Genomic DNA, 17504 nt, shown 5'->3' with positions numbered 1-17504 from the left:
AAAGAGGACAGAGAAAATAATAAAGTTTACAAAATACATACTATATATAATCATAATATACACATATATACATTAATAATACTTAAATATATAAATACTTAATAAAATAAACATACATATATTGGTAATACACAAACAATCTGAGATGAAAATTGTGACAAGTAAGTAACATTGTGTTACGAGTTCCTCGATTACGGGTGGTGTTAACATTCATTATTTATGTTATTATGGAGAGTATTGAGCTCAGTTGTTTGTTAGACAGCGTAAACACTGTCACGCTACTAGTCGCGTTAGTGATTTTGTGCAATAATGTTTTGTTGTAATTATTCATAATGTTTTGTGTTGTATTTATTGATAATGTTTTATTGCAATTATTTTCAATATAAAACAGAGACACAATTATCCGCCCACTTTAATATGACGTGAGTAAATTAAAGTAGGCGGATAATTGTGGAACTGAGTATAGTATACAGATACTTACGGGATGTTTGTTCTCTTTATCAGCAGAGGACAAAACGAGAACGTCAAACAAGAAACTCGCAAGCGCGATCGGCAGCAAAGCGGGTCCACGGTTCCTGTAAATTATTTGTTTTATTTGGGCATACCATTGTAAATCTAATAGAGCGACTGATACACAATTATTTAAATAAAATATTATGTAATACATTTCCTTTTTTATTTATAAAAACCTTTTGGTAATTTTTCAGCGCTAATATTATAAAGCAAGAAATTAAAAAAAAACGAGCGGGATTTACATATTCGCCGCGATGCCATGCGGTTCGTCGGTCCCTTTGAGGTCATTCACTTTAGCCTAAACTACGTCAAAGTTCAAAGACTTCATACTTACGAAACAGAATTAAACAGTATGTTTAAATTTATTCATAAATTAAAACATTTTTTTTCGTTAGGGTGTGAATTACTTTAAGGTTATTGTTAATATTTATAAGGAGTTTCTTGTATTGGACTAAATAACTGTCGGGCGGTTTACAGACAGTGGAACTTTTTTAACAGCCTCAATAGCTCAACGGTAAGAGCGGTTGGACTGGACCGAGGGGTGGTGGTTCGATCCCCGTTGGTCTATTGTCGTACCCACTCCTAACAGTCTTTTCCGACTAATTGGACTGAGAATATTGGTCATATTAAAATAAAAGATATTCTTTAAAAAAAAACTAGCACAGTCCATCGATCGTAGATCGTTAGATGGGCCTCAAAGCGTTGCGGAATTGGTTTCGCACATTGAGTACGTCATCACTCGTAATACATTTCTCTTTATTCATGTTGTGTTTTGTGTTCCAAAATGAACACGAAGGCATAGTTAAGGGATTAAAATAAGAAAATACAGAAAATGCTCATGTGAAAAGTCCACGTCCACTCACAGCACGCGCTTGTTAAGTACTAACATAAAGATGTGCGTGAACGTCTTTGGGTAATGACATAAAATTTTGCGTTCTTTAATATGGAGGGGCCCGTCTAACGATTTATATCGATGGCACGGTCTATATTTTTATACCTAAGCGTTCCATCGCGTAACTGCTCCGCCTTCTCCCTCGCCAGCACCAGTTGTTCGGGCCCTGTCGGCAGTTTCTTCAGCAGAGAGACGAGCTCAGTCTCCTGGTTGTTCAGTTTCACTTCCAAAGCCTTGGTGCTGGCGGGCGGGCGCGCCATCTCCAGCGCGTATAGACCTACGCGGAATGCTAGCTCGTGGTGTTCGTTGAATTCTGCCAACACCTGTAAATATCAGACAATCCTTTGTTGATATACCTATACATAATACATATATTGTGTGAACATTAAAAATCGTGGTAAAAAAACTGAAAGGCGAAAACTAGTAAACAAAAGCTGCTTGACGTAATGGCACAGATAACACATATATCATGTCAGACAGCGTTTTCGGATTTTCAATCAAAAGTTTAATTTTAAATTAAAATTTGAGAGTATTTAGTCTCAAAAAAATTATATATATATAACACACATGAGATCCTACACGATCTTTTAAATTTGCAGGATCACAAAGTGTTTGAAAAGAAAACGTATAATTTGAAATTTTTCAACAGAGTGTTTAGTGTTTTGCCACATTTCGGCATTAACACGATCTAATAGAAAAACAATAGACAGTTTAAAAGTGCCACCTATAACTTAGCAACTTCGTTCGTAACACTCCAGATGGTCCGCGCGGGCCGGGGGGCGTGTAGCGATGAATGAAAACCCACATTTCACACACGCGCAGTCTTTCCCCCCGTCGCCCGCATATCATGGGAGTGTCATCGACGAACTTGCCAGACTATAGCTATTGCTTAAATAACTTATAGGATTAACTACAGGATACTGACGGTGCAGAGGAAGGCGCATTTAGCGAGCGTGGCGGACGCGAGGCATGAGAGGCGGTGGCTGGCGGCGCACAGGCGCAGCGAGGGCGTGTGGCGGCGCCGCGCGCGCCTCGCCTCAGCCGCAGCGCTCAGTATCGAGCCCACTCCGCCGCCGGTACCACCGCCCGCTCCTGCAAGTAAAAGAGTGATCATGATAATATCGCTGGACGTCCATTGCAGGCTTAGACCATTAAAAAGAAAGGACCTGCCTCGTAAACCGTTACTCCTCTGTCAAAGATCAATCAATGATCTATCGCGTTTGTAAAAACTGTTGCTATAGAATCGATGTTTCATTATTGTAATCGTTTTCGTCGTGTAAAGAGCTCCCTAAAAATGCCGGTTTGTGTAGTTGAATGGCATAAAAAACGGCCAAAAACTTGTAGTTTAGTAAAAGATGGAGTAACGTTTCATTTGTAAGTATTTCTACCATAATTTTATCAAATTTGTAATAAAACGATTTCTAAAAAGAATCGATTCTTTTGACGGAACGGCAAAAAATTGCAAGTCAATTATATAGTTGTGTGTAGTGTATGGACACAGAATATACTTATTGGTGTGTGTGTGTGTGTGTGTGTGTGTGGTTTTCGATGTGTGAGTTTACCTCGTCCCACTTAAAAAACGACAGACTTTTTTGTTGGTGAATTTGGGTGTGAAACAGGTCCATTCTTTTTAATGGTCCAAAATTGCAGGACAGGACAAAATAAAAAAAAGTCTCAGATCTCATTTCACAAAAATTACAAAAGGGATTTTTCAAAGTTCTCTAAGAGCGCCATCTACTGGAAGTATGACATTACAAACACCGTTTCATGAATGCCTGTAGATGGCAGCACATCCACTGCAGGACATCATCAATCAGGCAATCATCACGTTCCTGAGCCGCCTACATCCAAAGATGATGTCCACTCGCTTGATGTCGTCAGTCCACCTGGTGGGGGGTCGACCAACACTGCGCTTTCTGGTGCGGGGTCGCCATTCCAGCCCCTTGGCAATCTGTGTGCCCCGCCCATTGTCACTTCAGCTTTGCGACTCGTTGAGCCATATCGGAAACTTTGGTTCGTCTGCGGATCTCCTTATTTCTGATTTGATCACGCAGAGATACTCCTAGCATAGCTCGCTCCATCGCCCGCTGTGTGACTCTTGAGCCTTTTTATGAAACCCATAGTTAGCGACCAAGTCTTAGGTCATCACTAGCAATATTTTGGCTGGTGGGAGGCTTTGGCCGTGGCTAGTTACAACCCTACCGACAAAGGCGTACCGCCAAGCGATTTAGCGTTCCGGTACGATGTCGTGTAGAAACCGAAAGGGGTGTGGATTTTCATCCTCCTCCTCCTAACAAGTTAGCCCGCTTCCATCTTAGATTGCATCATCACTTACCATCAAGTGATTTTGTAGTCAAGGGCTAACTTGTAAAGATTAAAAAAAAAAAGCAACATGCACTGTTTGTAGTCTTCGAACAGTGAGTGTTGCCAGTCTTCGAAAGAGTGATGTAAAGTAAAATTTTCATGTATTATGAAACACGGCAAAAACTCAGACGTCAGAGTATACCCGACTAGTTTCGAACCCATACCCTTAATCATGAGCTGGTTCTTGCAACACGGCACGATCCAAACTCCAGAACAATTCTCACGGGATTTGTAAAAGACAGAGTTTCACGCGTAGTCGCTTTCGTACAAATATGACAGTACAAAGTAAAATATACCCAGTGCCGGGGGGCTAGCCAGCAAGTCCGCAGCAAGCCTGGCGCCGAGCGCGCAGGCCTCCCGCGCGTGTCCGTGCGCGTGGAGACCCTCGGCGCGCGCGAACGAGACCTCCCACCCGCAGCCCCACCCTAACTCCTCAACGGTGTTCCGACTGTTGCTGCCACTGGCACTCTGCGAACAATATCATCATCATCATCATCATCATAGTCAGTTGAGTATAGAATATATGCCTCAATATCCCAGACCAATTAGAGAAGGACCAGTATCGCACCCAAATTTACGAATAAAATAATCTGTCATTTTCTGAAGAAAACGAGGTTAGATTTGGTGTATATTTTTTACTACACTAGAAGTTTTTGACCGTTTTTTACACCATTCAACTACACAAAAAGGTATTTTTACCGAGCTTTTTAACCGACAAACACGATTAAAACTATGAAACATCGATTACTTTAAAGACAGTTTTTATAATCGCATAAGGTTGTTGATCATATACTTTGACAGAAAAGTAACGTCTAGCGAAGCAGGTCCATACAATAATTGGTCTGAGCTCAATATCGATATTACACAGTTATAGTGGAAAACTTAGAGCAATTCAATTTTCAATTTGAGTTTTTTCAAGATAACTTTTTTTCTATATGTTCGATCTTAATGAAACAATATATGTTGCCTCGGACTTTGCTTAATCTATTTGTGATAACCGCATTAAAATCCGTTAAATAGAACCAGAAAATAGCGAGAAGATACAGACAGAAGGACGGACAGACAGACAAGAAAATTAAAAAATATATTTTTGTATTCTATTGCTCATTTCTAATCGCCCTAACATGATTTTAGTTAAATTTGGTCAAAAACAGACTCGATTTCTTCTCTTTTATTATAGTATAGATAGATAGATATCGTATAACATACCGGATTCAAATGTTCAGAAGCAGTATTCTCGACGGCAACTCGTCTCGCCGCTGCGGCATCGTAGTAGTAAAGGTTGCACTCGTCGTCCGACACGGAGTCGTCGTGAGACACGCGGCGCGCGGCGTCCTCAGATGACGCACCCGTTGAGCTGGACTCTTGAGAATCTGTGTCCCCGCCGCTTTGTTGGAGTATCTCTTCCTCATTTTCACAGAAACCTGTATTAAAACGAATAATATGTATTCAGAAAAAGAATAAGAAAAAAAATTATTCAAATCGGTCCAGGCGTCTTCGAGTAATCAGGTAACATTCATACAAAAAAAAACAGTCGAATTGAGAATCTCCTCCTTTTTTGAAGTCGGTTAAAAAGTACCCTGGCAGGCACCAGGGTACTTTTACAAGTCACCATTTAAGCACTTAACTTGATGTTTAAGTATAAGTTGTAGCAATACCGGAATAATATTATGGAATACAAATTCCAAGTTAGTCTCTTTGTATTCTACGTCTACACTTCACTAGGTATGATCGATTCTATTTAGTAAAATTTACCATAAGGATCAACTTTACAAAATTATTTAAACTATTGAGAAAATTATTTATAACAATCAGTACTATTGAAACAATTAAATTAGTCATTTACCTTCGGATGACACACTGGAATGATTCCCATCACTAGGACCTGTGTCTCGAACTTCATTCGTTCTCTCTCCAGAACCACAGGGCTATTGAAAAAATAAACATCAATAACTCAAGAAAAAAAAACAAATAAAAAAAGTAAAAACCAACTCCACTCGCAAGCACATACAATTTAGAGTATATTAGCGAACACAAGACACAACCTTCACCCATCTGTTTAATGGATGAAAAATGTTTTATATCAAAAGTACATTTAAAAAATATTGCGAGTAGGTTGTCTCAAAAACTCCTGGCCAAGCTATCATTAATGATATTTAATAATGGTTAATTATAGTGACCACCTGGCAATTTACTTATTATACATAAAAAAAACTTGATAATTCTACCTTAACATGAAATCATTGCTTTATCAAACTTAGCTTAGTGATCAGAAGCAACATAGTTTTAACTTGGATACAACTGAAACATTACCTGACTGGACGGTCCTGGCATGGCGATGTCAACAGTAATCCGATTGGGTCTGTGCACCAACGTCCTGTGACCCTGATGGGAAGGGTCCGGGTTCGTGAGCCGATAGCTGAGCGACATTTCGTTATTCAACACTGCCTTTGAGGAGTTCACCTGCAAAATTATACTTATAATAACTATACCCGTCTTTAAGATATAATATTGAGAAATATATTCATATGGTCTAAGATCCGGCATTAGAAATAAATACCCTCATCTGTTATTTATTAGTGATAAGAAATAAATGATAGATAATATTCACAGTGACACATTGCAAATAGGTGTCCTAGTTAATTTATTTATTTTATAAGCTTTGATTTGACATATTAGATGAGTAAATAATAATTGATGAGAGTATACAATTAATAACATTAGTAAGCTGTTTATATCTCTGCCAACTCCACAGTTGCAGTGTCAAAGCAGGACATTTTTTAATTAAGGGAAGGAAAATAAATAAATTAAAAATATATATATATATATCCTAGATAAACAACAGATAAGGATATATATTTCTTATGCCGGATCTCGTACTATTAGAAATTCTGCAAACTTTACTGCGTGTATAAACCACCACCGATTCAGACTCCACAGCACAATCACAGCAATACTGTTTGGCGGAAGAATAAAACATGGCGATAGCACTCCATAAGTATTACAAACCTGATGAACACTATCCTTGTCGGCATGGCGGAAGATGGTGAACGGGCTGTGGTACATGGGGTTCAGGTCCTTAGTGTAAGTGACCCCCGGTATCTGGTAGTCGTCCCACTCCAGGAAGCAGGCCTCCATGGCTGGATTGAAACCGGGGAACACCTCGTTCTCGCTGATGCCATTGATGTATGGGGGATGGGAGTGCGCGCGAGAGTGCCGCGGATGGGAGGAAGTCGATGTGTTTATGTTATGATTGGCACGGTTCTTTGCCACCTGGAATAAGGTTTTTATTGATTTTCATTTTTAATAGATTTTTTTCAAGTTGAAACAAACAAAGAAAGACACTGATGACCTTATAAATAATATGCAGTTTTTTACTGTAGATTAATTTGACGTTTCAAAAGTGCTTGTAAACCAAGCCATAAAAATAAATTAAACAGTGAATAAATAAACAAGTAAATATTAACTAAAAATATCAAATGTATGTTTAAACACTTCTAACCTGGTACTAACTGCATAAATAAATGGAATTTCGGAAAATAATTTAAATAAAATACTAGGCTTAGCAAAATTATAAGTCTGGTCTAGTGTACCATTTACGATCATGTATTTTTTAAATAAATTACACAGATGAAACCTGTATAGGTTGAATAAATCATATCCTATATACTAAGAAGGCCACCTAAGACCATGTGATTTCCTTTTTCAAATTACCTTGTCAAGAACGTTACCTTGTCAAGAACTTTGATGTGCCACTGAGCAAACTGTTCGTGTAGAGTGTCTCTCTCGTGCGGCGCCAGCCCCGGGTTTAATGAAGCGAGTCGCCATAGTACTACAACCTGTTCAAACGAAGTATAACCATTAATTATTCAATAGCGTTTCCATAGCATTGCGGCCTATAAATACGAATACATAAAATCCCACTAACGTTACAATAAAAGTTTGATTTGATTACTTACCGAAATCCTAAAGCTCTAAAAGTCAAAGTTAATTAAGTTCTCCTAAAGCTCTAAAAGCTGCTAAACTAAGCTCTGGATATCTCCTTCTACAAAATGATAGGCCATTAAAAATAGGTTGATAATAAGGGCCTTAGAGGAGCCCTCGCCCTGTATCAAAATTAGTTCAGGGATCAAATGAAGGGAAAAGATTTCTCACAAAAGAAACAATAATGATTGCTTAAAATAGAAACAGTAACTTAACCTATGTAGAATGTTTCCAACTTCTGGGCGCACTCTTAATCCGGGAAAAAAAAGATTGATTTTATCGACTTCTGTCATGTCTGAAGAGATATATAAGCAGTTTTTTATATATCTATAAGATTTTTTTCCAGGGAAACACCAGATTGAATGAGATTGTGTATTCACAAATGTACTTATATAATGTATTTTACAAATTTTTGCTTACACACATAAGGGGTGTTACTCCGGGGGCTCCCTATCATTGATACGATAGATACGGCGGTAGCTATGCCCCTGGTGATAATGTGATGATCTATATATATAATGCTGTAACAGGGCAAATCCTGTACATTGAAGGTATTTTGAAAATTTTTGTGGGAGGGCATTATATAATCGATACTGAAGCCAATATTTTTTTTCGATTTTTTGTCTCTCTGTCTGTCCGTTATTTTCTTGGCCGGACATCACTCTTGAAACTACAGAATGAATTCAAATGAAACTTGGCACGCTTTAAGACCATAATACGGAGAAGGTTATAGGATACTTTTATTGCGAAAATAAAATAGGGGTTGAAAGTTTGTATGGAAATTCCTTAATTTTTAGAGTTAGTTTTAAAAATTGTTCATAAATCATGAAAAAAGTAAGAAACATAGTGTTTGAAAATTTTTTAAAATTCGACCCTCTAAAGTGGTGAAATAGGGCTTGAAATTTTACGTTGATTTCCACGCGGACGAAGTCGCGGGCGCCCGCTAGTAATGAATATTAATAAGATTACTTCATCACACAGCGATGAGCACGCGTGCTGAGCGGCGGAGTTCCCAGCGGCGCCGTGCTTGCCGCCGCCGCCCCAGGCCACCAGCGACGCCTTAGTGCTGTACCACCATACTATTATCTGTTAACAAGGTAATAATTTAAAAAAACATACATACAACCGAACGTAGAATCTTCTCCTTTTTGGAAGTCGGTGCAAAAAAAATTTAAAAACCCGACTGCCTAACCTACTCGCATCTAGTCATCCGCCTCGCGTATTTTGTATAGCGATTAATAAGTAAGGTTTTTCTAATTGACCATTTAGAAATCCTCTTGATGAGCCCTAAAATTTGATACCCATATAGCATTTTTTTTTCACTTAATGCATTAACTTAAGATATCTAAGAACATGGGTTATTAAGACGAATCTAACGACATCTTAATTACGTAAATTCGTTCAGCGGTTTAGAAGTTTTGGAAGATGTGTGTGTCAGCTTCGACGCACGAATGGAGTTTACGCTGAGGCAGCGCATGGTGAAAGGTGCGCAGAATAGGTTGCGCACAAAAAACGTAACGCTGTCATTCGCTCATGGAATTTACTGCCCATATTTTCATACCGCGAACTATGAAAAATCGATTCTTAAGGAGTTAACTCTAAAAAAAAAAACAAAAAAGCTGTTTCTCAAAATACCTGTTCGCAAGCCATGACCTCCTCAGTGATGATCTCCAGCAGAGGTATGGCGTTTCTGTCACTACGTTTGAACATCTCCCTCACTATGGAGAGCAAGTTCCACATGCCCTCGGGCTCTCGGCCTCGGAGCGGCCGCAGCAGGGACGACCACTCGGACGCCGCTGGCGGGGCGCTGGTACTCAGATAGTTCACATCACTGGAAGAATTACAATCATCATTACCAGCCGATGGACGTCCACTGCTGGGCATAGGCCGCCAGCATCCAGCGGCTCCCTGCAACCCGCTTGATGTTCTTCTTTAGCTTGGCAAGTACGTTGATGACACTCCCATGATATGCGGGGGACGGGGGGGAAAGACTGCGCGGGTGTGCATCAGTCGTGGGTTTTTCAACGCTACACGGCCCGTGCGGACCATCGGGAGTGTTACGAACGAATTTGCCAAGCTATAGTGGGGGGCTTTTTTTTTTTGGAAAAATTACAATAGGTACATGAAAAGAATATCGTAACATTAAATGGATTTACAGTGCGGCTATCGGGTCCATTGTGTAAGAGAGAGACAATCTTCGAATCTTGTGCCCCATCTGTAGGTTTGACTACGTGCTCCCTTGAGTACGCTAGTGTTTTCCTACGTGCCCAGCTAAATTCGGTAGACTCAGCTATTTTTAGATTCTACTAAAATAGTTTTGGATATTTGTTTCATTGAAGAAGAAAAGATTTATTTATTTATTATTTTTTTTTAACTTCAATAAATTACGAAATTATCGCTGGACATACATAAAAAAAACATACATACAGCCGAAAGTAGAACCTCCTCCTTTTTGGAAGTCGGTTAAAAAAAGGATGTTCTCAAGTTGACCAGTATGTTTATTTTTCCTTTTTTTTCTTACTGTACTGTACATGAGTTACTTAGCAATATCGTTATTGTTTGTCACACAATATGAGGCCTAAAATAGTTGCTTAACAATATAACTTATATTGTTAAGCAACTATTAATTAAATTATAGTAAGAAAGACTTAGTATAATATGATATCCATAAAATAATTAATATCAATGCAAAATTAAAATAAATATTGACTTATATGAACAGCTTTTTACCTGAACACTATTGGAGTTGGCACACAGAACTTCACAAGTATCTTGTTGATGTTATTATGCAGGGTTTTCTCATCAAGAAACCATGATGTGAACTCGTAAGCGGACGCCCCAGCGGTGGGATCCGGCGCGCCACAGGTCGTGTTTATCTGGTTGGGCTGAGCAGACAACAACTCGTCCAGAATACGTTGAGCCGTTGGTAAGACTTGACGTGGTAACTCAGATATTAAGTATTGAGCGAACTTCTGCAATTGATCTCTTCGCAGTCTCTGTAATGATTCTGACACAGGCGCTCTGAGACATACTTGCGTGGGCTAAAAATTTTCAAAAATAAAATGAAAATTCTTTTGTCCTACCTGGAAAATACTAATTTACGTTTTTTCCTGTAGCATCAAAAATGAGTAAGTATACAAAATTTGCGAGAACGGATGTTGAGACGACATTCGCATTTATAATATTAGATTAGGTCAATTCTAATTAGAATTGACTTGTAAAAACTTTGCAATTCAATGTTAACATTCCTTGAAGTTCTTAGTGTAAAACTAGTTTAGGTTTTATGTCAACATCCAATTTAATATTTGTTTTTATACAAAAAATGCGATCCTCTGTTTTGTTATTAACCCATATTCGGCTCACTGTTGAGCTCGAGTCTCGTCTCAGAATGAGAGGGGTTAGGCCAATATTCCACCACGCTGGCCCAATGAGGATTGGCAGACTTCACACACGCAGATAATGAAGAAAATTCTTTGGTGTGCAGTTTTCCTTCACCGTTTTAGACACTGATATTTAATTTCTTAAAATGCACACAACTGAAAAGTAGCATGCACGGATTCGAACACACAACCTCCGGAATCCGAGGCAGAGGTCATATCTACTGGGTTATCAAGGCTCTCTATCCTCTATTTAATTTCAATGTTTTACTCACTAAAATGAAATTTGAAAAATGAGATGTTTTCCAGGAACATATTCAGTAATTTCAAAACATGAGTGTAATATCTGCTCTGTACATAATAATAACTTAGACCTTGTTATTAATTAAATATCCTCATTTCTAGGTACTTGAAACTTGAGTCACGGTTATTAGATACATAATAATTAAACAACCAAATAATATGATTCATATTTCAGTATTCATGTTACTGTAAGGTTTAACTGTGATGAAAAATGACTCATAATGCACAAATGCTACACTGCCATATACAGAGATCATAGACCCTTTCAGATTTAAGAAAACTTAGGTGTTTACTTAAATAACTGGGTTATATTTTACTAAGCTATTGCATAACTATTATCGCGGGCTTTGACCACGGCGACCGAATCAAAAAATTCCGTAACGGAAATAAACCTAACACTCAAGCCGTGCATCAAGTTAACACATTTCGACGTTATCACATCGACTCAACTGGACAAGTGGTGTGAAACTAAGGGGCAAAACTTTTTACACCAGAGTTTGATTCCAGCTCAGCGTAGACATTTTTTTAAATTTATTTATTCTTATATTTTTTCATTCCTTTCTAAAGAAAAGAAAAATACTAAATAATTATAACTGCATAATTTGATATTTTGAATTATACATACTTTATAACTTCAAAGTTTCTTGCTATACTGAGGGCCTAGGGGCAGTTTCATACTGTTACTATCGCATTAACGTAAACGCGAATTTCTAAGGAATTGAAACATCGCCATCTAGTGGCACTAATGCACAACCGTTTCAATCCCATATAAAATCGCGTTTAGCGCGATAGTAACAGTATGAAAATATTGAAAACTCCCACTAGGCACACAGATGTAGCAGTTAGCTTGTTTGGCTAAGTATTGTGAGGTTTTTATTTAAAAAAGTATCAGCACCAGCTTGGAGTTGGGAAGTCATCTCTGGTACATCCATATGCCTCAAACGCCTCTCGTTCTCGATTCAGATTTTGATATGATTGAATAGATGAGATGCCTCATTGGTTGTGTTGCGTCGTCGAAACGGATCAAAACATACACAAGGAAATGCAACATCTGAGATGCGGTATAGCAGCGTATAATGACCCAGTCAGTCACAACAATACAATATAGTGGATGATCAGAATTAGAATCAACCTTCATCCATCTGTTTCATAAATGTTTTTTTTTTATAACAAACTAGCAGACGCCCGCGACTTCGGCGACGTAGAATTCACAAATCCCGTGGGAAACATTCATTTTTCCTGGATGAAAAGTTAATGTGTTAATCAAGGGTATTAAATAAATAAATGTTAAATTTTATTTATTTAACCCCGCTCCGCTATCCGGTTTTATATGAATTTTTAAACTCCGCTCCGCTGCCTCACTCCGCTTCGGTGGACTAGCAGCCTTAACTTTGTATACTTACTAAGTGTATTCTGTATAAACAGACTGCAACTATATGCGAACACCAATGAGCTGATGATGAGCAGGTACAGTTGCATGATGAGATCTTCTGTCTGTCGAATGTTACTGCTACGTTGAACTGAGATCGAGTCATACTGAGTGTGACACTGGCAGATAAGTGAAAACCTTAAAAATAACAAACAATATTAGTCAAGTGGTCAGATTTATATCCAAAAAAATCCAATAAAATTTAATTAATTTGATCTGTAAAGAAACAATTTTTTACTAACTTCTGTAATAAGAATGGTTTTAGACCAGTTACTTCCAATTCATCAATATTCAAATGCCTAATACTACATGACTATCAGTTAACAAAGAAATGTATTTTGATCTAGGCATTCTGCAATTTGTGATATGACATCTAAGTTATACATGTATTTGATCATCACACTAAGAATCGTTTTTTTTTATTATTTTACAATTTTGACTACAATCTCGCCTGATGGTAAGTAAAGTTCACACCGCTTTTCGGTTTCTACACGATATCGTACCGGAACGCTAAATCGCGGTACGTCTTTGCCTTGGTGATTGTTGAAAAAATATAAGCTAAAACTGGTGCAAAGCAAAGCATTAATAATGATGTTGAAACTTGAGATGGTCTAATCTAAAGTGAAACGTGGAATTAACAACCTTTGACATTTGTCTTCTCTGAAACTATTCAACTTATTTTGAAGTATCTATACATTTAATGCTAAGCTTTGTAACATTTTAGCCAATCTACATTTTTATATCAATTACATTGAAATAAAATAACAATTTATTTGCCATATCTTTTTAAATAACACCAATATTCCCATTCTCCTCCAACTAGTCGGGAAAGACTATTAGGAGTGGGTACAAGTTACAACAATAGACCAATGGGGCAGGATCAAACCACCACCCCTTGGTGATGAGTCCAACCGTTCTTACCATTGAGATAAATGCTTAAGTTTGTATTGTACAATATTAAAATGTAATTATTTTACCTATTTAAGATTATTTTTTTATATAAACTGAAAACTGATAAATAATATTTTTTAAATAACTACACTTGAAGTACTTGTAAAAACTGTGTAAGCTTACCAATCTGCAGGACATCTTTAACAGCTCTGTCTCTAAACAGGTGTTCTCCTCTTTGAAACTCATCAGCCGAGCCATTTGCAAGGCAGGAGTACAGCCTGATGTCATCCTCACTGTCTGGAAAGCTCCAGAAGGCTATTTGTAACTGCAGCTGTTCTGGCACAGGTGGATATACATGTTCCACCAGCTCAAAGGGAATGTGACTAGCCACACATTTTGCCGCCAATTCGCTCAAGCTTGATACTGATTTTTCTAAAATAATATTATTACATATGTTTAAAACCTGAATACTACAATAAAAAATAATTGATAATTTGCTAGAAAACCACTATAATCACATTTTAACATATATATTATGATATAAACAGTGGCGTTCACAAGGTCTTAACGAGGGTAGACACTATAACTACAAATTATATAAAACAGAAAATTTTACAATACAGGCTCATAATGAAGTGCATGCTGCTGAATATAAAATAGTCATCACAATAAACAGATCTCTAATCTAGATCTATTATGTTTATCATTATTTATTTGTTAATAGAAATGGTGGTCTTTCCATTATATTGGCAATGTACAAAACTTTAGTCTGACTGATTTTTAATGAGCACAGATAAATTAAGATTTTTAATAGGAATGTAAATTTAATTAACAAAATGCAGGAGATCAACTGTTTTCCAAGAGGCCAAATACTTGTATGTACATAGTAGATCATAGAGCGTTGTTAACTGTTTTACTGTACATTGCATGCTCAAAATTTCCAAAATATGAATTTTCTTTTTCCAACATAATTCATACTCATACATCAACACTTAATATTGTTGTGGGAACTAAATGTAACTTCTTCACGCAGTTCTCCTTATCTTACACCCAGCATCAACCTATTTGCTTGTACTATAATGTAATATGTGAAATTACTTCATTTATATTATGTATTTTTTACTCAAACAAAATGAGTATAATGTTGTTTTGGATTTAAGTTGCTACCTATTGCTTCAATCTCAATTTAAACACATATTTAAAAATGGTTGCTAAACTTCTCTAACTTTCAATCTATACTACAGCCTTTCTTGATGAGTACTGTTTATCAACAAAGAAATTAGAAATGAAGGTAGAAAACTCTTGTCATTTTAACTGAAAACTATGTATGGTTTGTTTATAAAATATTCAATAAAATATTTTAATCATATTATCTAATTATTCTAAGCTTATTAATCAAATTTATTTTCATTAATTTAAGTTAATTATAATTATTATTAGGAATGAAATGACTAGAGATTTATACCCACATTTTTAATTTGTTTGTTGGTAAACAGTACTCATTAAGGCATTGTAGTATAGGTACATGAATTTTTTCTTGACATGTAGTTTTTGAAAAACAAACCATATCATTGATAAATAGTCCCATTATAAGTGTTATAGTTTTAAACCCTTATAAACTACAACTGTATTTTTATGACTGACTTGGTTTTGTGCCTGAATAATTTTTTTGTTTATTAATACAGTGCCTTGAGATATCATGTATTTTAAGTAGCCCAGAATCAGCAGGGAAAGAGGTTTAACTTGAGCCCTGGTTTCGAGATATAATCACAACTGGGTGTTTATTCACCCATTGTAGTCATAGTGGCCTACTGACTTACAGTGTAAATAATGAGCTTTCATGTTTTATTTTTAGAATGTGTGCCATTTGCATAGGTATTATTATATGTGTTTATCATTATTTATTTGCATTATTTGTAATGTATTTGCTATTTCAATTTCAGATTGATTGACCAACAGATACAAGACGCTTCTAGCATCATATAAAGACTTGGCAGAGGAAGTGGACTTTGTTTAGGTGGATATTCATGATGAAGGTGAAAAAAGTGTTTACAGTGTTACTACTTTCAATGTTCTATTTCTACAAGTTTTATTTTATTTATTTTATTATACATCTTTGCCTCAGAAGATTTCTAGATATAAGACTAAGTAACAATCATGTCAAATTAAAGGCTTAATCTATGCAAATTGAAAAATATAAAGGACAATTAAAAACATAAAAATTATTTTCTTTTAACATTTTCCATTACCTTTAAAAATTACTATAATTTTGAGAACCAATTTGTTTTGTTTGATTTTTTTTTCAAAAAATTGTTTCAATTGTTTCAAAAAATTTCAAAACCAAAAAGTGCTCTTTGATTTTAAATTCAAATATTGAAGTATAAAGAAATGTGTTTATTTATACAATTTACTCCAATAATAATTAAATATGGGTGACTTTATACCCACTTTAGTCATAGTAGTATAGAAAATCATTGTAGAATTTAAGGTTTTAATATCATTAATTCACTAATAAAAACATGAACTAAGTTAAATTATTAAGAACTTGAACATAGTAATAAATTATATTGTTTTAGATTTCATGAATGTATCAATAATGTTTCCCTGGAACTTTATCTAAATGTTTGTTTACTTTAAAAAAAATATGATAAAGTTATATCAATTTGATCCAGTTTTTGCTTAGAAGTATAGAGACACTTTCACATTTGTAACATAAGAACATTATGTTACTAGTGACTAAAATAAAAAAAAGAAACATCATCCTCATTCAAGTAGAAAGAGCTAACTTGTAAAAAAGTAAATCACTTTCATGCATCATCAGTGAAAGTTTGTGAAAGTTATATTTAAAATTAAAAAAAAAGATCATAATCTGCTTTATTAAAAAACATAAAATATATAAACGGACTTTAGACCGCAAAGATTTCAATGAATGGTATTATTAGCTGATCAGTCAACAGGTAAATGACTTCACAACACCTGTCTTTGTACATAATTCACACAAAGGAAACTAACTACTAACTACACACGAAATATTAAAACTTTACACAGGCATTCTAATTATGTAGATTTAATCAGAAAAAAAAGGTTTTGAATGGTTATTTATTCCGAAAATGAAATGTTATCGTTTCGTTATGCAAACAAAGGATCAGCTGTATTGAGTTACCTTGAATTGATTTTTTTGTTAAACGCGATCCAAATACGTTTTGGAGATTTGGTCTCCTCCATCCTCGCCAGTTGTTGCACAGACTCTCCGGTTCCGAACTCCAGCTACACAAAGAATCTTCTTCAAAACGTTCCGAATCTTCGAAACTAAAATGATCTCCTTCTTCCCAGTCAAGTAAAGGAGACCCCACGTCGACTGGGGCGGATGGTCTTCCCCCTTTCCCATTATTATTTGCTGCCCCCGCCACTTTATCGCTATTAATAAGCGAATTTGAAGAACTAATTCGCTGAGTTTAACCAGCGAACACTACTTGGGGTATCCACAATGCTAAATGTACATGCCACCTATACACAAAAGATTTTAAGAGACCTGGTTAAAATATTATAGAAAGTGTATGTAGAAATAAAATACATCACAAACTTAGGAAATTATAGCACTTCCTAGTCAGAAATCAAGTGGTCTAAATAAATTCCTTGAGAGCACAATAACAAATATGGCTGGCGTTCAACGTCCCGTCTCGACCATAGACCATAATTTTCAAAGAGTAGCAAGATTTTCACAATTTTCACCATAGCCATTTTTTTTATA

General features: G+C 36.2%; 1 protein-coding gene across 1 annotated transcript in view; it reads right to left on the bottom strand.

The window, feature by feature from the left end:
• Window positions 1-17208, bottom strand: part of LOC112042860 (zinc finger SWIM domain-containing protein 8 homolog) — a gene marked incomplete at its 5' end in the record, with an annotated part of 45473 nt that extends 28265 nt beyond the window's left edge. The window contains 15 exons of the mRNA XM_024078045.2: window positions 482-575; window positions 1511-1728; window positions 2331-2497; window positions 4066-4237; window positions 4979-5193; window positions 5616-5697; window positions 6083-6232; window positions 6779-7042; window positions 7501-7608; window positions 8723-8839; window positions 9389-9584; window positions 10484-10794; window positions 12837-13000; window positions 13937-14185; window positions 16917-17208. Of these exons, the coding sequence (XP_023933813.2) occupies window positions 482-575; window positions 1511-1728; window positions 2331-2497; window positions 4066-4237; window positions 4979-5193; window positions 5616-5697; window positions 6083-6232; window positions 6779-7042; window positions 7501-7608; window positions 8723-8839; window positions 9389-9584; window positions 10484-10794; window positions 12837-13000; window positions 13937-14185; window positions 16917-17208 (2799 nt within the window). The remainder of the gene's footprint in view (window positions 1-481; window positions 576-1510; window positions 1729-2330; window positions 2498-4065; window positions 4238-4978; window positions 5194-5615; window positions 5698-6082; window positions 6233-6778; window positions 7043-7500; window positions 7609-8722; window positions 8840-9388; window positions 9585-10483; window positions 10795-12836; window positions 13001-13936; window positions 14186-16916) is intronic.
• Between the last annotated feature and the right edge of the window lie 296 nt (window positions 17209-17504).

Source organism: Bicyclus anynana, chromosome 12, assembly GCF_947172395.1.
Source record: "Bicyclus anynana chromosome 12, ilBicAnyn1.1, whole genome shotgun sequence".
Taxonomy (NCBI): domain Eukaryota; kingdom Metazoa; phylum Arthropoda; class Insecta; order Lepidoptera; family Nymphalidae; genus Bicyclus; species Bicyclus anynana.
The sequence above is the reverse complement of the archived record's forward strand: the minus strand, read 5'-3'. Positions and strand labels throughout refer to the sequence as shown.